The 21,358-nt window shown below is 30.5% G+C and overlaps 1 protein-coding gene across 20 annotated transcripts; it reads left to right on the plus strand.

Annotated features, from left to right (window-relative positions):
• Window positions 1–1,297: 1,297 nt before the first annotated feature.
• On the plus strand, window positions 1,298–11,672 carry LOC107941173 (auxin transporter-like protein 2). Of its 20 annotated transcripts, none has more exons than XM_016874724.2 (13): window positions 1,299–1,570; window positions 1,859–2,043; window positions 2,685–2,717; window positions 2,912–2,978; window positions 4,094–4,177; window positions 8,064–8,262; window positions 8,349–8,534; window positions 8,648–8,760; window positions 8,847–9,030; window positions 9,311–9,408; window positions 10,150–10,357; window positions 10,433–10,690; window positions 11,227–11,672. In XM_016874724.2, exons 6-13 carry the CDS (start codon window positions 8,083–8,085, stop codon window positions 11,431–11,433), a joined length of 1,434 nt encoding a protein of 477 aa, XP_016730213.1. In that variant the 5' UTR covers window positions 1,299–1,570; window positions 1,859–2,043; window positions 2,685–2,717; window positions 2,912–2,978; window positions 4,094–4,177; window positions 8,064–8,082; the 3' UTR covers window positions 11,434–11,672. The 20 variants fall into 20 exon arrangements, 9 of the variants coding, with proteins under 9 accessions (XP_016730214.1, XP_016730217.1, XP_016730213.1 ...); XM_016874723.2 differs by having other exon boundaries at window positions 1,300–1,570; window positions 1,859–2,454; XM_016874722.2 differs by having other exon boundaries at window positions 1,300–1,570; window positions 2,685–2,754.
• Window positions 11,673–21,358: the final 9,686 nt, after the last annotated feature.

Genomic DNA, 21,358 nt, shown 5'->3' on the forward strand with positions numbered 1-21,358 from the left:
CAACTAAGTTGTCCTGCTTCTTTCAAGTCGACGAGTTGTAGTATCTACCTTAAATGTACTAGATTTTGAGATTTATCAAACATTAGAAAACCCCTGATTGACCTTAGGATGAATGCCCGGGGCATATTATTCTCTTTTAATGGTAATCACGAAGTTGTCGATATAATTGAAATTTTCTTCCAACCATAGTATCTTCCCTAATAGTTGCTTGCAAATTGCACTCCAATCGCCAATGACATTGCCGCTGTAATGATTGGTCCATCCACCGATAAACTGAATTGTAAAGCTACGTCCTTGAGTGTAATAGTACACTCACTGCACGAAAGATAGAATGTGTATGTCTCAGGTCTCCATCTTTCCATCAAAGCACGAATAAATGTGGGATCTTGTTTAGTCCCCTCTACCATACGAGACATGTGCAAGAATCTCACCTCTTGCAAGTGTTATTCACTAACACGTGGTGCCCTCACAATTAAATTGTGTATGTACGTCTCTAAAATTTGATTTTTGGCCTGATTATATAAACATAAAAAAATTATAAAATTAATAATATTAACAACTTAATAATGAACTTAATTAAAATTAAAAATTTTAATAAATTTTCTTACCATTTACAATAGGACACAAAAAATGTGATTGTCCTCAAAACGAATAAGCATAATTTTCATTATAAAAATCAATTAAAAAAAGAAATTACAAAGTATAAAATTAAAACAACAAGATTTTGAGAAAAATTGAATGAAAATTTGATAACTAAAAAATTTAGAGAATTGAAAGAATGGATGAATTAAGTGAATTGATACAACTATTAGAATGTGATTTAAATGAAAAAAAAACTAATTTATATAGCAAATAAAATAAAAAAATGATTTGAGTTTATACAGTAAATAAACTAACTGTTTTTAGTTGTTGAAGAAAATCTTTCTCGTTACATTTTTGATAATGCCTCCTACTAGACACAGTTTGATATGACTTGATAGGAAAGTAGGTGAATTTACCCTCAGTTATTAGCTTGTTTCATATACTTTTTTTTAATTTATCCTTTCTTCAAGCGAAGAATAGGAAAATTCTTCTAATTCTTGTTGGAATCTAAATGTGGAAAAGAAAGTGATTTTTTATATTTAATGGGCTTAAATCATAGGCTTAAAAGAACTGGGTATTTAGCTGGTTTTCTTAACGATAATAAGGCAATGTTTGGTTGGGTGTAATAGGAATAAATTATAGCCCAATTCAATGGGCCCACCACCAAACCAACATTTGGTTGCCTGTAATGGCTATTACACGCTGAATGGAATCAGCTTCCATGATACTACGGCCCGTAATAGCAATTCAGGGGCTTGGGGTCTGATTAGCTATTCAAAGGAACGAGTAATAACATTTTTCCCTATTTTGGACCAAAATATCCTGTCTCTCATCTTCATCTTCGTCGTTTTCACTTTTACACTTCCGACAATTTCTTCATAAACATTTTTCCCAAAGTAAACCCTATAGAAATTGGATCCTTAATCGACGAAAAATCAAGCTTCATTCACCATCTTCATCTTCCTTCCGTTGAACCTCCTTATTTACGGTAAGTGATCGCCTTTGATTCTTTTTTTTTCCTATGATTTTGTTAGTTAAAGTTCTTTTTCGGTCTCACTCTGATCCTTCTCGGTTTCTTCATTAGATCCTCATAATTTTTGTGTTCTTTTTTTTGGGGGGGGTTTCTAGAGTTTGATTTGGTAGCTGAATTATTTTGGGTTTTAATGAATCAAAAGCTTCAGCAAATTATTTTAAAATGTTCTTAGTTTGTTTGTGTGAATTTTGTAAATGTTTCATGCTAAATTTTTGTTTCTTAATTTTTGTTTCATGATTTAAGTGGCTGTGCTATGGTGTTACCCCTTTCTAGCTACTATTGTATCTGCTGCCTTGAAGTTCACCAGTCGCCACCGTCGTCTCCAACTGCCGCTATCGGCGTCGAGTTCAAATGAGGCTATGCTGCCATTTTTTTACCAACTTTTTGCTTATTTGTTTGCGTAGCTTGGGTTGTAAAATGTGAACAAAGTTAAGCTATTTGTTCTGCTCTTTCTGTCATTCTTCTTGTTTTTCTTCCTTCACACCACTCTCCTACCACCGTCAGCTTTCTTATTGAGGTCACATTCCATCGATTACCCTAACCAATCAAGATCCCATGGCTACACCATTGCCAATTCCACCTAAACTCCCTTGCAGCTAAAAGCTCTGACCTTTACTGCTTCGCTTGCCATGCTTACTTCTTTTCTCATTTTCCTCTTATTATTCCTATCTCCGGCTTTTTCTTTAAATTTGTGCTTTCTACTGAGCTTTTTATCTGATCTCTCATAGAAGGGTTAAGTATTACATTTGCTCAATCAATTCTGAGTATTATGGATGCTACTTGCGTCTGTTTGAATGCAAAAGCAAAATGGAATTCGATTTCATTTTGTTACGTTTGGAGTAAGAAATGTTAACTTTTTTCATTTTCTAATTTTTTTGCTTTTTTATGTGTTGTTTAATTATTTTAGAGTTGCAGAATTCTCACTGTAAATAAGTGCAAAAGTCTGTAATAGAAATTTGATAAATATGTATTGTTCACTTTTCACAATATTCCTAATTGCTCATATTCTTTAGTGAGCTACAATAACAGAAAATTAACTAAAATAATTGTTCCCCCCCTAAAACTACAGGTAGAGTTTCGTGATGTTGACAATGGAAACAAAGTAAGTTTACACTTCGGCCCTGAGGAGCCTGTTGAAAGTATGCATCTTAACTTGTTGAATTATTTACCCAGTTTGGTTAAGTTTAAGTATTTGTGGGCTATGGTTATGGTATTGCATTGAGCTTGAACATCATATATGACTTAAGATTCTGCTACGAGATCAATGAGTTATATTCCTTTTATATTGTTTTGCAGGCCTAAGACATTTGACCAACTGCAAGTACTATTGGACTTATCGGCAAGTCTGCTGCTTACCTAAAAGGTTGAAAAAATTAAGACTGGACTTGTTGTGTACTTGGTCTGCTGGAACTAATTTTAATTCTCCTTTTATAACTTTTACCTCTGTTTTCTGTTATAGAGTTGACACTTCCATTACTACAGTCACTAATTATCCTTGCACTCATCTTCATCATCATTAAGATCTTGCTATGCCATTAAAACTTGAATGTGATCTATTGTTATGGTATTGCATTGAGCTTGAACATCAGATATGACTTATGGTATTGCAGTTTTTGTTGGATGAGTTTTTCTAAAGTGCCATTGAATATTAATCCCCAATACAAAGTAAAAGTGTTTGTTTGGCCCTGTTGTTGTGTTCATTTTGCCTTTGGTTTTTTACTAAATTTATTTTTATTTAAATTTTTTAGTTGGAACCATTATGTGTTAAATGTGTAGTGGTCTATTATTTTCAACCTTGGTTTATTATTTCCTTTTTAATTAATTTAATACAATACAAAAATATTAATTGCCTCTAAATCCCCACCCCTTACCATCAAATAAACAATATTTACTTTTTAATAATGCATATTATCACCTATTTTTTATAAAAAAAACTATAATGTTTTATATAATCACATTATGCAATATCATAATACCACCTTAGGTTTAAATTTAAGAAAAATTGTCAAATTTCAATACTAATGTGAATAAAAATAAATTTAGAGATTAAATTAAAAAACATATAATATAATATAATATATCTATAAGGAGGTAAATGTTAACACCCAATCTAAGTTGCTGTTTTGCAAAAAAATAAAAATAAAAGATTGAACAAATCAATCTAAATGCTTGATAAATTATTTACTTTTACAAAAGCAAATCATTTTAAACAGACTTATCCTATTTATTAATTTTTCTCTATAAATTTACTTCAACTTACCTCATCAACCATTCAAATGAGTCATAAAATAGGATGTTTTAAAAAAACGGATTTTTTTTGTAGGATAAAAACATAAAACAAGCGCTTGTAGGCTAAAGTAGTGAATTTATTTTGTATTTTTTTTAAAGATTCTAAATAGACCCTTATATTTAGTTGTAATTTTTATTTTGTGCTTTGTAAATATTCTTAATATGTATTGTTCATTTTTCTTTTGACAGTTTGTTATTGCTTCCTCTTCTTATTTGGCTTGTTTGATTGCTTTCTCCACCCAGAGTTGAGCATCTTATATTCACTGAATCACTGTAAGTTCTTTGGCAATTAAATTCTTTGATTTTGTTTTACTGTTATTGAAATTAGTATTGGAGAAATGTGACCCTTTTACTACGATTTGAAGATATGTAATACTTTAATATTTTGTAGTAACGGCTCGTCTGCCTTTAATAGTACAAAGTGAGAGGCGTAAAAGAATTGGTCTTGCTATTACAATGTGGCTGCAAATGTGTACAGTTGTGAGTTGGTTCTTAGTTGCATTGAGTGCCATCCATAGCCTACATAGTTATAGACCAAGGATTAGATCCTATATTTTAGATTTTTATGCAAAATGAGATTATGTGAAAAGACTTGTATATGCTAGTGACGAGACCTGTATTGAACAAGTTAAGATGAATAGAATTACCTTTTTTAAACTATGTGAGATGTTACAAACTTTAACGGGTCTGAAGTCGTCAAGGAACATGCTTGTTGATGAGCAAGTGGCAATGTTTTTACATATCATTTCTCATCACCTTAAAAAAAGAGATATCAAGCATCACTTTAATAGGTCCGGGGAAACCGTTAGCAGATCATTTCACAACGTTTTAAGTACTGTCATACGCTTACAAAATGTGTTATTTAAAAAGGCAGAGCCAATTACAGCTAATTCTACAGACCCAAGGTGGAAATGGTTCAAGGTATTGGAGTGAGTTCTATATATAGCTCGTACATAATTTAGTCCATTTAGATTTAAATATAGTATCCTAACATGAGGTTTTATACATGTGCTGTAGAATTGCTTAGGTGCTTTAGATGGAACCCACATCAAGATTAGGGTTCCAACAGTTGATAAACCTAGATATCAAACGCGAAAAGGTGACATAGCAACAAATATGTTAGGTTTTTGTACACCTGATATGCAATTTTTTTATGTTCTTCCTGGTTGGGAAGGTTCTATTGCTGATGGACGAGTTATTCGAGATGCCATTAGTAGGAGACATAGACTAAAAGTTCCTCATGGTAAAGCGCAAATTTAGAGGAATTTGAATTAATTTTTAAGATCATACTTTTTTGGGAAATTAACCATGACAAATAGTTTTTTTTATAGGTTGTTATTATCTAGTTGATGCTGGATACACAAATCGTGAGGGATTTCTTGTGCCTTTTAGAGGACAAAGATATCATTTGAATGAGTGACGTCAGGGTTGCCAGTCAAGTACTCTGGAAGAATTTTTCAATATGAAACATGCTTTAGCGCGTAATGTTATTCAAAGATGTTTTGGATTTTTAAAACTTAGATGGGGAATACTTAAGAATCCATCATTCTATCCTGTGAGGGTGCACAATAGAATGATTATTGCATGTTGTTTGCTCCATAATTTTATTCGAACCTATATGAGTCTTGATCCTATTGAAGCTGAGTTTCGAGAAGGATTACCTAGTAATGTGATAGATGATGATGAACTCAATATTGTAAATATTCATCTATATGATGCATGGGCTACTTGGAGGATGGAACTAGGCAACCAAATGTTTGATGAATGGCAAGCATTTAGAAATTAGTTAGGTTTAGGGTAAAAATAGTAAACGTTAAGTTGTTTATGTTATTTCATGTATCTAGTTTATAAAACTTTGGTGGTGTTTGAATTGTTTTTTTTTTTTGTATTGTACTAGACTTGTTGAATGATAATTTATTTTCTTTTAATTCATTATGTGTTATAATTTTATAAATTATTGACCTTTTGAATTATAATATTGAACTTAATTTTAATTTAAGTTTTTTCTTAAGATAGTTGTGTCAGGCTTTTCACAATCAAGTGTTTCATTCCAAAGTTCTCGAGAAACCAAAAGGAAATGGGTTCCAAAAGAGGATGCTGCATTGGTTGCTTGTATGGTCGACTTGCACAATGCTGGAACCTTTAATGCAGATACGGGATTCAAAGTCGGCTATTTAAATGAATTGGAAAAAATGCTAGAAAAAGTTTTACCCCATGCTATGTTGAAGGCTAAACCTAATCTTGAATCGAGTTATAAGACATTGAAAAGGGATTAGTCAATCGTTTATGACATTCTTAGTGGAAAAAATAATAGCAGCTTTGGTTGGGATGAGCATAGGCAGCTTGCTGTTGCTTAAGATGCGATGTGGAACTCATATATAAATGTAAGAATTATTTCAAGTCTTTATTATCTTATTTTGATCAAACTTATATCTAATATAAATTCCTCATTTTTATAGAGTCATAAATAAGTTGCTCAATTTAGACATCGGAGTTTCCCTTATTATGACCAACTTACTGCCATTTACGCAAAAGATTGAGCCACTGGAAAAGATGCTCAAACAGCCGCTGATATTATTGAAGAAATAGATGTTGAGGATGTAGCTGCAACAAATACTAATGAAGAAATAAACGATTTCCATGGATGCGAAGCTGATGTTTCTTTGGATGACATGGATCTTTCAGCTACACAACTGCAACCAGTTAGAAATCAAGGTGATTCTACATCTTCAAAGAAGGAAAAAAAGATTTCTGATACAAGTGATTCTTTTACTTCATTTAATGATGCTGCCACTTTATTGGCGGAAAATATACGGACTGTTGGCCTTGAAATCAGTAAGAGAATTGCTTCTGAAGTGCTAATTCAACAAAAGTCAAAAATGACCATTTAAGAAAGTGTTCTGAAATTATATCCAACATTATGTGAAGTAGAAGGCTTAACTGAGGATGAGCGCTATCGAGCATTGAGCAAAATTCTAGATCATCCAACGCAAATGCTCATTTTCTTTAGTTCACCTTCTGCTATGCGGTTGGAATGGGTCAGAATATTTCTTGTTGACCATTAAAAATCATGGTTGTATTGATTATATTTTGGTATCTTTTTGTGTTTGTAATATTTAGATGGTATAATGACATGATAGAATGTCATTACAATGTTGTAACTTTTTGATGTTGTAAAATTTTAAAACATATAGATTATGACATATAAACTAATGAAATCATGTAACTTTTTGTTAATATATGAATATTATGCTTGGATGTGAAATATAATTCTTAAGTTATTTATTACTTCTAATATTTAATTATTTTTTATTGTAAAATAATTAAATTATTTGTTTCTGTAATGATATTTTAGCACATTAAATATGTATTGTAGTTTAAAAATAATAAAATATATTATATATTTTTTATAGTATTATATATTTTGATTTTTTAATTCATATAATAATAATATATTAAGAATGTTATTAAATCATATTTTTTATTAAATTATATTTAATAATAATTATGTTAAAATATGGTTAAATTATTTATTATTTTTATTAAATTATTTTCAATAATAATTTTATTAAAATTTAATAACAATAACAATAATTATCAATTTAAAAAAAAAAATCTGTTAAGGGTGTTCTGATTATTTTAGTTCTTTTTCTTATGCTATTACAATTTCATTCCATTCAACCAAACACAATAATACTATTACAATTCTATTCTATTCCATTCAACTAAACAATTAAATTATTTATTACATATCTATTCTATTACAAGTCTATTCCATTACAACTATATTCAATCTATTCAATTAATTTTTTTTGATATATAAATTTTGTAAATTGTATACAAAATCAAAGCTGTAATAGCCACCCCAAAACTCGAGATAAATACACTCGATCTTTCTCTCTCTCTCAATCTTTTCATCGAGAGCAGTTAAAGAAGCTGAAGCTGCTTTGCGGGTAGTCTCACATTTGTCAAGTGTTTGTCTTCTTTTTTTTTCTCTATTTCTCCATTATAAGTCAGTTTCCCAAGTGCCAATTGGCTCCCCTGGAATAAGGTAACTGTCAAATATTTGAGGTTCCTGTTCTAAATGGGCTTGTGTTTTTTAGTTTTTGATCAGTTTTAAGCGGTGGGTTTGGTTTAAATTTTTTGTTTTTGTTTTTAGTCTATAGAGAAGTGAAGCAATGCCAGGAGAGAAACAGGCAGAGGGGGCCATTGTTGAAAGCTTTAACGAGTCGACTGAAAATGAAGAAAAAGAGGTGGAGTTGGAGGAGAAAGGAGATCATTCCATTTTCAGTGTTAAGAGCCTTCTTTGGCATGGTGGTTCAGTTTATGATGCCTGGTTTAGCTGTGCTTCAAATCAGGTACTAAAAATCCCAACTCGAAATTGTAGTCAAAGTAGTTTAAAATCTAGTAAACTGAAAAAAAAGATTGTTCTTTGTTTCTGCAGGTGGCTCAAGTTCTTTTAACACTACCATATTCTTTTTCTCAAATGGGAATGCTTTCTGGGATTATTCTGCAGATTTTCTATGGTGTTCTTGGAAGCTGGACTGCTTATCTCATCAGTGTTCTTTATATTGAGTACAGAAGCAGAAAAGAGAAAGAGAACTTTAGCTTCAAGAACCATGTCATACAGGTTTTTTTTTCAAGATAAACAGACCCTTTAAATATATGTATACACACACACATGCATATATACTTGGGGGGAAAAAACAGAAGAAAAATATAATCAAAATCTTTAACATGCAGTGGTTTGAAGTGTTAGACGGTCTTTTGGGACCTTATTGGAAAGCTATTGGATTGGCTTTTAACTGCACTTTTCTGCTCTTTGGATCGGTCATTCAGCTTATTGCCTGTGCCAGGTCCAGTTCTTTTTTTTTTTTTCATTAAAGTATCATCCTTAATGGATTAATCGACTGATTTCCTATGTTTAATGAGTTCATTACAGCAATATATATTACATAAATGATAAGTTAGACAAAAGGACATGGACTTATATCTTTGGAGCTTGCTGTGCCACAACAGTGTTCATCCCTTCATTTCACAACTATAGAATCTGGTCTTTTCTGGGGCTTGCAATGACTACATACACTGCATGGTATTTGACCATTGCATCCCTTGTCCATGGCCAGGTAAAACTCAGACTGGATGGAGTGTGCGTGTCAGACACGAAAATGTGTCCAACATGGATATGTTTAATTCTTCTTTTCCTATGATTTCTAGGTATGTGGAAGATCCTTCAAGGATTATATCTTCATATCCATGTTTGGATATATCCCTATATGTATGTCTTGGAAATGAGTACAGAAGACACTTATTAAAAAAAAAAAAAAAGAGTAAAAGCAAATCTTTCCCGATATGTATGTCTTGGAAATGAGTACAGAAGACACTTATTTTGTCTTCTTTTTACAGACGGAAGGTGTAACTCACCAAGGTCCAACTAAGTTGGTATTGTACTTCACAGGCGCCACCAATATCCTCTACACATTCGGTGGACATGCTGTCACAGTGTAGGTGTTATCTATGCTGCTCAGACTTTTTATTTTTCTTAAAGTATTGGTATTCGACATTTCATGTAATGTATGGATACTAAGATATGGCTTCCAAGGACTCTCCAATTACATGAAATTACTTAGAAAAATCTAACCATACCCATTTGGATATAAAACCGTAATTGACACTCACACTTAGTCCGAGTAAATACTATAATTACTACTTTTCCAAAAATAATATAGTACTAATTTTTGCTTTATTTTGTTGAGCAGAAACTTTGCCGATGAGTAGTGAAATGTATGTGTCAACCCTGATTTTGGTAGAACTCCTTATTTTTCTTCAAGTACCTGTGTTTGACAGTTGCGCTAAACATAAATCCAAACATAGTTTGGAGAAATGGCTCTCCAAGGATCCTAAAAACTTTTTCTTAAAAGAAATGAAAATACCAGTGTTGCACATATGCCCGTATACAAGGTTATCAAAATAAATACCATAGGGAAAGAGAATATAATGAAGTAATGAAAACTGTACTCTTGGTTGTGTTGAGCTTTATGAAATCCACTTCTTTGAGTGGGGTTTCCATCATGATAATTGCAGAGCGTCCTTTTCTACTTTAACCCAAGGTTTTTCAACCCTCTTTAGCTGTAGCAGATCTGTAGACCTATTCTATTGTGTAAATAAGAAGTTGCAATTTTGTCCCTTTGGTCACTTTTGAGTGAAACTAAGTTTATTGGACGAATTTTGGTGAACTTTTACAGTGAAATTATGCATGCAATGTGGAAGCCTCAAAAGTTCAAGTCCATATATCTATTGGCCACCCTATATGTGTTCTCCCTAACCATCCCGTCGGCCACTTCTGTCTACTGGGCTTTTGGCGATCAACTCCTAGATCATTCCAATGCCTTTTCACTCCTTCCACATTCTGCGTGGCGTGATGCTGCAGTTATCCTAATGTTAATTCACCAGGTGATTGACTTCTTATGCTACCTTAGCCATATTGGATTAGTAAAAACTAATTGGTTTTCGGCTTCTAATTTTCAGTTTATTACATTTGGGTTTGCGTGTACACCATTGTACTTTGTGTGGGAGAAAGTGGTGGGGATGCATGACACAAAGAGCATATGTTTGAGGGCAGTGTGCCGGTTACCTGTGGTGATTCCTATATGGTTCTTGGCTATCATATTTCCGTTCTTCGGACCTATTAACTCAGCTGTAGGTTCTCTTCTGGTTAGCTTCACTGTCTACATCATCCCTGCCTTGGCTCACATGTTCACCTATAAATCAGCCTCCGCTCGAAAGGTAAGTCTGTAAACAGCACAATTTCTTTCTTTTCTTATCTTCATTTTCTACCAAATGTTTGTGAAAATCCAGCTGCCATTGTCAAATGCTCCAATTATGTTTGCTTGTCTATCACTATGAACCACCCTTTCCTAGCCATCATGATGAAACCAGATTGAGATACAGGATGATTCCTTAGGATAGCCTTCATGGTTCTGTAATTTTGATGCTTAAGAGGCAGTTAGAGAGCTTTCCTTTCCGGTCATTGTATCGGAAACTAGTACTATTTTTCAGATTTGATTCTGAACATTAGATTGTTGGTCGTTTTCTCTTCTAAGTCACACCAGGGGATTCAAAGGTAAAGATGAACATAATTTATGAAAAACAAAGATTTGAGGTTGGTAGCCTTTCATTATCACTCTGTTTAAGTTTCATGCTGACCAAACTAATTATCCGACACTCAAACCCGAGTATGAGCAACAAAGGTTGAGACTAACATGAGATCAAAACACAGTTTAAATTCATCAACTTAACTTTGATTCTTTGGTGATAAACAGAATGCAGCCAAGAAGCCTCCCTTCTTCCTACCAAGTTGGACAGCAGTGTATGCACTGAACACATTCACAATTATATGGGTACTCGTTATCGGTTTTGGGTTAGGAGGTTGGGCTAGCATGGCTAATTTCATCAAACAAGTCGATACATCCGGACTCTTCGCTAAGTGCTACCAATGTCCACCATCACCCTCATCCGTTCATTACTAAATTAAAGCCTTTTATTCAAACCAAAACACTCTTTTCTTTTGTTTTACATTCCAACCACAGTGCATACACCATCTGTTTTTTCACTTGTTTCATAGTCCGAGAGACAATAGAATGTCTCCGGTATATCTGTGGTATATTTGGGTTTGCAGTAGTTTCCCTTCTGGGTTGTTCTACCTTGTTGTACAAGTAATACTTGATTGTGAATCAATGCAAGAAAAAGTAACCATTTTAGGATGCTATCTTTAATTTTTTTTATATGGTTTTACCGCTAAATTGTTGACTCCATTGATCTGTTTTGGGAGCTTTTCAGTGATCATGTTTGGAACTATGTGGCTCAGGGCCCTTGATTTATGGTTGCTAAAATGGTTGATTTCAATGATTTGGGTCTCTTACTTTCATCTTTTATCTCCATCCCCATCCATGAATTTTTTTTCGCAAGGGAGGTTGAAATTAGATTTCTTCAATACCCGAATTATGTGGTCTGAGTCTTTTGTAGTTAAAGTTTTAAGTGAAACAAGATATGAAAATAAAATTATTTTAAAATAATTATAATTATAATCATAGATATCGTCCCACGTTGACTATCTAATTTATCGACACATCAAATTTATTTTTAACATAAAATTAATTTTAAATATTAAATTATAATTATAAAATCGTAAAAATAAATTTATAAAATATATAGAAATATAGAAAAAAATAAAATTCGTAAAAAAATTATAAAAATTATCGTACTAAAAGAAATATTTTATAAATTTTTAATAACTTTTATTGATTTTTATTTTTTTATCATTTTTCGATGCATGTCATGCTGTATTGTGATACGTGATGGCTTTTACAAAAAAATTGTAAGTCGTTAACTTTAATGGTCAACGATTAAAGTTAATGATTAAATGTTCTTTTTGTCACATTTTATAATTGTTAATGAGATTTATAAAATTGTACATTTTTTTATATTTTTTATGATTATTATTATTTCTAATTTTTAATATTAAAATTTAATTATTTTTCATTTTTAATATTTATCATTTTTTGCCACATGTAACGTCATGGTTGTGACATGTCGTGGCTTTAACTGAAAAAATTTAAAAATAGTTAACTTTAATGATCAACCGTTAAATTTAATGGTCAAAAAGCCTTTTGATGAATTTTGACAATTAAGTTTAAAAAAAAAGTAGGAGGTTAATTGCTTTTAATGAAAAAATTTGAGAAATTTTTTTATACATTTTAAAAGTTTGAAAAAAAAATAAATTTAAAATTTTTTTTTTCACGTTTGAGAATTTTTTATACCATTTAATCTTAATTTAAACAATCACCTTCTCAATCTTTTCAAATCAAAATAGCAGGTATTAAAAAAGAAAAATAACCTAAAATAAAAACTGCTGGCTCAGTCCACTCAAGTACATCGTAACTTGCAAGAAATAAATCGACAAAAACTAGAAGGTACTTGGGATCCAATTGTCTTCAATGATATACCTTATACTGTTTTTAACTTCATCTAAAAAATAAATATATATGTGATAAATATAACTTTTAAACAATTTTTAAAAAAATATTTAAGTTCTTCGGTAAAATATTTTATCAAACAATTTTTATAAAATTATATTACAATAATAAAATTCATTTAATATATAAAAAATAAAAAAAAACCATTAAAAATCAATTACACATTAAAACTTAATTAAAATTAACAAATTCATTCGCAATCAAATACATCTATTATACGCTGAATTTCAAAAATTATAATCTATTATAAATTAACAATTATGATTATTCAAGACTCAATTTTTAAAATAACTTTTTGGTACGTTGCACAAATAAAAAATTAATTATAAATATATATAAAAGCACATGCTTTAAAAAGAATATTTTGAATGAATAAAATTAACATTTACGGTTTATTATATTACTAAATTACTATTAAAAATAATTTTTAAATAAAACCATATTAATATATATTATTTTTATTATAATATTAAACAAACAATAATTAATAATTAAATAAATCCATACGGCAACTTTTATATAACTTAAAGAACTCCTATAACACTTGATTAGTTTTATTTAATTAATGATTTATTTTTTTACTAGTAATAAATTACACACAATATTTTAGATTGGTTATCATTTAATTAGTATTATAGTTATATGCTAATTAATATTAAAGGGCATTAGAAAAAATGGATTATTAATGTGTAAATTTATCATTATATTTTAGGTAAAAATTAAAATTTGCTACTATATTTTAGTTTTATTGATATTCGCCTTTTTTTGTAAACCCGTTTTTTAGTAGTGTTGGAAATGGTGGTTTCAGAATCCCCTTTTTTGATGATCGAGTCAATAAATATTATTAATTAATATTCACGATATATTATAGTGTTATATTGGTTTTTGATCCTGTAATTTTATTGAACGATTAGTAATTAAGGTATAATGACTAAATCGTAAAAACTGTAAAAGTTGATCACTACTGAATTTTATTAGCTAAATGGATTAAATAAAAGTTGCGCATGTGTTTATGTGGTAATTAGGTCATATTTAATTTATTTGGATGGTTAGTGCGTAACACCCTTTACGCGACCCGATCGTCGAGCTCGAGCAATTGAGTGCTACATTCATTACTGGAGCAACAAAGGACAAATTCTTAGTAAAATTATCATTTCACATCACAAATCATGCAATCAATAATAACTCAACATTGAATATCATGAACATTCATTTCTGACTTTTATTCAAGCATACGAATGTTTAAAGTCAACTCAAATCAAATAGGGATATTTTTTTAACATTTTTAAAATTTCTGATCAAGTATACCATAAACAAGTCATTCAAATATTCAATCATGTCATAAATACTTAGATGTTAAGATACACAATTAAATCCTAGCCTTAATTGAACTTATGAAAGCTCTCTTGTAGACCCAAGCATGAATAAGGACTAAATTGTAACATTTTTAAAAGTTAAAGATAATCATGAAAAATAAGGGTCACACAGCCGTGTGTCTAGGCCATGTAACTCTCTAAAGCCATGTGGACCAAAATGTAACATTACATAAAAAGTCATACGGTCATATGGCTAGGCCATATAACAAACTGAAAACGTGTGATACAAATACTTTCTAACTACCAGCGAGCACATAACCATGTGTTAGCTCATGTGGTGTAAAAACATGCCTTTTGGTGCAAGTTACGAAAACCAATCTTCCAAATAAGCTAAACATATACATCTATCAACTTTTAGACTTGTCCAAAACATATGATATGACAATCCCGAATGAACTAACCAATATGCCTCAATGGCAGCATTTCACAACAAGGTTATATAAGCATTATCAATCATTCAATTCAACTTATACAATTTTATACACACTAATCAAACCCTTTTCACAATCAAATATGACCATTTGAAAGCTTCAACCATTTGTGAACCATAATACCATTTTGTACATTTTGAGCGCTTTAATAAGGCATCTAACAACTAACCACATTCATAATTCAAACACATGAAAACTTCCAGTTACACACATATACACTTCAAGCCTTATATGCATATTATACACATATTCGAAACAAGCAGTATATATGGACCATTTCATCAACTTACGAAATCAATACCAAACCATATTGAAACCTTTTTAAATGCCACAAAATCAAGCTTTTAATGATAGAAAGACTATCAAATCAATAATAGTGTGAGCTCCTCACAGATCCACTAGACACGTTTCACAAGTCGACAATCTACAGGGAAAGGGAAAACAAATGGAGTAAGCATTAAAAATACTTAGAAAGTTCACAGTTATTAAACCAAGTAATATCTTAGGTTATAATTAAGCACTGCATGCTACTTAGCTTGATAAAGTTTGCCTACCAAGGCAAATCAAATATAAAAAAGGTGAGTTAACATTTAACCTCATCATATAACATTTCAATATGAGATAAACCAAATCACCTAGAATCACATTTCAATACCATTCTCAAAATCAATTCAACATTTAACCATATGAACATTATTCTTATTATACCATATCATTCCATCTATTTATCAGTTATACATCCAATTTCAATTTAATATCAATTATGATTTCATTTCCATATTCGAATTTTGAATTGAATTCATTGATTTATCGTATTCCTTATCGACCCTCTGGGCTCGTATAATCAGTTCATATGATTTTTCACATACCATCGATATCCATAAATCGTAATATGTATACAAATCATCAAATCATAATATCAACCCAATTCAAATATCATTTATCACATTTTTATTTATACCCCTATCAATCTGATTCGGACTCGAATGGATACATGGATCCAACCAATCACATTAGTTTGGCACCCAGTGCCTATCAAATTAATCTAAAATAGTAAGTTGCACCCAGCACTGGTCGGTATAATCAAAAACTAAGTGTGCCCAGCACTCCTTGACACGTAGTTGCAATAACCCTAAACTTTTCCTATCTTTTGGCATTCCAACTATATCAGACTTTGCCCGAACAATTAATAGGGTAATAGTTTCTCAATTTCGTTTATAAGCCAATTCCTTAATTCAATGTTGTCATTTCATCAACCAATTATCAATTTGTATGCATAACATTATAATTCGTCTTATCGTAAAACTAATTTCGAAATTAGAACAATTTACAATATTTCTAAATCTATTCGATTCAGTCCTCTATTTCAAAGATCAAGTATAATCATATCAATTTGATTCAATTCAACTAATCAATCTCAGATTGCAATTCACTATATTCAATTTATTGTCAAATTGTCATTTCTTTCTGATTTAATCCATATCTCACCTTTTTGTATTAAATCATAAACAATCAAAATTTCAATTAAACATATTTACAATTATAAGTTTAAAAAAATAAAAATTTAACATAAACATATCGTATGAACTTACCTGGTCAAAATAACAAATGATCACTCCTTTAAGGACTAATCAACAATTTTACCTTTTTCCCAATTAATTCCAATTTGGTCCAGTTCTCGATCTATACAATTATTCAATTCAATTTATCAATATGAGCCCTCTTATTTCATCTAATTATAAACATGTATAAGCTCAATTTCATTATTCAGATTCCCCTAAAGTTTTACATTTTATTCAAGTTAGTCCCTAAATTCGAAATAATTATAACTTTCAAAATTGAGCCTCGATTTCGAAACCGATACCAATTTCACCCTTCTACAGTCCACTACTATCCATAATTATGAAAATTTCATACCAATTCTGAAATACACTTTAGTCCCTATGTTCAAAACTAACAACTTTCATTTTACAAACTAGTCTTTTTTCATATCTAGACTTTAAATATAACCATTTAACACCAAAAACTTCAAGATTCAACAATGGAAATATTTACAAACTTTAGCAGTTTCAAAAATTAACACACGGGTCAACTAGATCAAGCTCCTAGGATTTCAAAAATATAAAAATTGCAAAAAAAGAAAAGAAAAAAAAAGAGAGAGACTAAATTGAACTCACAAATTTAAGCTTCCATTTTCAAAAGCCTTAGGCCAAAATCTTCATTCTTTAATATATGATGGTTCAGTGCTTACGAATGGAGAAGAGAAAAATGCTTTCTCTTTCTTTCCACTAGGTTTTATTACCTAACAATTTTTTTAATTTATAAAATATGAGATAATTAATTTAAATTAAAATTTTACATCACATTTTGTTTATACACATGCACACACCGTCCACTTTATTTACAAGTTGTATAATTGTCATTTTAATCCTTATCCCTTATTTCTAATTAAAAATTCTTTAACAATTAAACTTTTATTAGCTTTACAATTTAGTCCTTTTACCTTAATAACCACTAATTTGTCCAAATTAGCTACCCAAAATTTAATTCACCTATATAATAACTCCGTAAATATGAGCTCGATTTATGAAAATGAGGTCCCGTACTTTATTTTCCAATACCATTAACTTTAAGGTCAATATACTTGCACCTTAACCAACTATCAAATTAACAAATTCGCCAGACCAAAGTTCAATATAACATTATAATTGACTTGTAAATAATAATTAATAACACTTACGAACTCGATCATTGGAGAATGGGGTTCTGGAACCACAATTTTTGACACCACTATCTTTCGGGTCATTACATAGTGTTTGTTTTCTAATTAATTATATGTTAAGTAAAGTTAATAATAAAGTTAAAGATATTACAACATAAAAAAATAAAGAAATCTTCTTCCATTTTTTTCTTTCCCATAGTTTCTTCATAAGAAAACGCAAGAACGAAGCCATTTTTTGAAGCTTAAGGTTCAGCCCTTGCATGTAAGTGATTTCAAAGCCTGTTATTTGTAAATTTTATGTTTTTGAGGTCCCGGGAGCTTGATTTATCTAGCTTAGGTATTATATCGTAAAAATGTTAATATTTTGAAATGTTACCATTGATGATTTTTGAAACTTTTATTGTTAAATGGTTTGATTGTAAGTTTAGATGTGCTACAAGACTAAATTGTAAACTGAAATAGTTTCAAGCTTAGGGACTAAAATAAAAATATTTTGAAATCAACATGAAAATTCTATAATTATTGAATTTAGAGAGTTTTATAAGGATGAAATTGAAATCGAATTATAAAATGAAGCTCAAATGTGAAAGTTATATTTGTTTTGGTTTTAGGGACTAAATTGAAAAATGTGAAAACTCTAGGGAAATAAGTGAAATTTAAATGTCATATGCATGAAATAATATGTTATAAGGTAATTGGAACTTATCATTTGAAATGGATTACTATATAGATCAAGATTTGAATCAATCGGTAGATAATCGAGAAGAAGGAAAAATTATGGATTAGTCCCCGACATTTCAATTATCATTGATTTTACCTGGTAAGTTCATATGATATCATTACATATGTAACTATAATGTTTCTGTTTGAATTGTGAAATTGTATTGTATGAATATAATTTGAATTGTTTACAAAATGGTTTAAAAGGAAAGAAATGCACTAAATTGTAAAGAATCTATCTAATGTGTTGTATTTGCTTAGATGGACATAAGAAAGGATAGGATACAATTGGCATGAAAATAGGTTTATTTTTGCATTGTATAGGATATGTGAATGAACTAATACAGAGTATACTGATGTATGGAGAGTTCACTGATTATACTGGAATCCAACATTTGTTGCGAATTATCGAGTTATGTCTATACGGAGACCTTGGTGTGTTTTGGAGGGATGTAATTTCTTATTGCATATGATGCCTATGGGCTTAGTACTTCAGAGCTTAGGTGTGTATTGGAGAGATCACTCAAACGAGCAATCAGATGTATTTCGGTAGTTACCCGTGTATTCGTATCTGTTATTTTTAGTTCATTAGACTTATTGGTATAAAAGAAAGTATAATTGCATAATGGTATGTGCAGTGAATATAAATGGCTATAAATTATTAAATTGATACAAATGATTTATATGTTTGATAATTCAAATTGAACGAGCTGAATTACATTATACTATATTTATCTAGATATTTTGTGACTTATGTATAATATACTCACATTATATTTTTTATTTGTGAAAGTATGAAAGTTACGTAGTTAGCTATTTCATTTTGTTAATTTTGAATTAAGGTGAGTTATTTGTTTTAAAATCCATGAACTTATTAAGCATTTGTAATGCTTACTCAGTTATGTTTTCATGTCTTGTAGTTGTCTTTTGTGGAACGTGTCGATCGGACCAACTCAAAGTCCACACTATCCAACTTTTGACTCGGTAGATTTTTAATCATTTCAAACTTGGTTATGTGGCATGTATACAAGAGTCGTATTGCATATCTTTCATTTTGATTGATCATGAACTTGAGTGTAACATCCCGAATAGGGCCTAGTCGGAACAATGGTTTCAGGACCACAAATTCGACATGATAAAATTCATTTTTATTATATTTATATGGTCTAAAATTTCATGGAATGATTTCGTGAAAATCTCGTTCGAAAATTTTGACGTTTGGACACTCAATTTAGTTAAAAGGACTAAATTGTAAACAGTGCAAAAGTTGAGTTCTACATGTTAGAGGTGTCTAATTGTTATGAAATTTTAAATTGGAGGTCCTTAAATGGTAATTAGACCAGTGGTTAGTTGTTAGACAAAAATAGACATGAAATGGGTTAAACAAAATACTTTTTAAGTTAGGGGCATTTTGGTAATCTAATAATTAAAAAAATTAAAAAGCCAAAATAAGCCAAATTGTCCATCTTCTTCATGTACTAGCTGAATCTACCATGGAAGCCATGGATAGGGTTTGGTTCAAGCTTCCAAGCTCATTTGTAAGTGGTCTCAAACCCTGTTTTTAATGTTCTTTAGATTTTTGAAGTCCCGGTAACTCGATTTACCTATTTCTACCATTATTTTTAGCTAGGGTTCATGCTTAAAAATTTTCCCATAAGTGATATGCATGTGTTTGGATGTTTAATGGTAGAAAATGAACGTTGGGTGTTAAATAAACGACTTTTGCTAAGTGATTTTCGGTGAAAATACTTAAAAAGACCGTTTTGTAAAAGTTATAAAATTGTCATAAAAGTGTGATTTAGTGGAAATTGGGGGCTGTTATAGTTATAAAAATGATTCGGCTAGGCTTAAAATGCAAGGAAATTGAATAAAAATCATTGTACGAGCCTAGGGGCCAAAGTGTGAATAAGTGAAATTTAGGGTAAAAATGTAAATTTGTAATAATGTTGTAACACTCCTAACCCATATCCGTTGCCGGAATAAGGTTATGAGGTATTACTTGACTGAACAAAACTTCTATAAGGTCAAAGATATTTACCAGACATAAATTATCAACAATGCAACCTGTCTCATTGATTTTTCATAAGAGCTCTTATAAATTTCCAAAATGACTAACTATCAAAACATAACCGAATATCTAATAACAAATTAACTACTATCAAGTTATAACTAAAACATTTCAACATATTAGTTCAATTATAAGGCTTCTCTAAACAAAATAAGCGAGCCATCTTTGCATGGCTATAATGTATACAAAGACAAAATATCATTCTACCTATAGTCTATCCTATACATGCCTTAAATCATGATGATATACCATCTTCTCAACTCACATAATGACTCGATAGTGTGATGATATCTCCGGCTCTTCCAACTCGAACTAAAGGATAAACCTATAAGGAATGGAAAAGAGAACACGGAGTAAGCTTCAATGCTTAGTAAGTTTTAAGAAATGCAAACAATTAATTTACTTATAGCTCGATTATTTCAAATTTTCAAGAAATCATTCCTAGGTAATTGCCATTTCGGCCAAGTATCCATGAACATAATGCATATTTAGCAAATTCACCTCACTTGAATCTGAACTCAATTAAAACCAAATATTGAAATCACAAATAAGATCATAAGAACTCGAAAAGTATCTCATTATCTAGTTTTAACCATGTTTGCAACAAAATCACAAATTCACTACAAGCTATTTTCCTGAGCAACAGTCACTAAATTATTTATAACTAGAGATAAGAAACTCCAAATAAAGTGCCGTTAATTTTTCCTGAAAATAGACTTATATATATTCCATCCATAAAATTTTCAGAATTTTTGGTTTGACCAATCAATACCAGAGTTTTATTGAAGTTTCCCCTGTTTCACTGTTTGACTATTCTGACCACTCTTCACTACAAATCAATTTTCTCATTATACAGAATTCGAAATATGTTATCGTTTACTTCATTTGAAACTAGACTCATTAAGGAGTCTAATAATATAAATTTTATCTTATAATCATCATTGTAAAATTTACAATGATTTTCTAAAGCAGAATAGGGGATTTCAAAGTCATTTTGACTCTGTCTCACTCCACTTCAAATATCTCATTATCTAAAATTCTTTTGCTTACATGGTTTCTTTTATAAGAAACTAGACTCATTAAGCTTTAATTTCATAATTTA

The sequence above is a fragment of the Gossypium hirsutum genome, chromosome A05 (genome assembly GCF_007990345.1).
Source record: "Gossypium hirsutum isolate 1008001.06 chromosome A05, Gossypium_hirsutum_v2.1, whole genome shotgun sequence".
NCBI classification, from domain to species: domain Eukaryota; kingdom Viridiplantae; phylum Streptophyta; class Magnoliopsida; order Malvales; family Malvaceae; genus Gossypium; species Gossypium hirsutum.

Bases quoted from the DNA above. Each gene is read 5' to 3' on its own strand.
- LOC107941173 (XM_016874725.2), top strand. From the start codon at position 8,083: ATGCCAGGAGAGAAACAGGCAGAGGGGGCCATTGTTGAAAGCTTTAAC. The intron at 8,761-8,846 runs GTCCAGTTCTTT...AGTTCATTACAG, and splicing joins CAGCTTATTGCCTGTGCCAG to CAATATATATTACATAAATG. The intron at 10,691-11,226 runs GTAAGTCTGTAA...GGTGATAAACAG, and splicing joins AATCAGCCTCCGCTCGAAAG to AATGCAGCCAAGAAGCCTCC.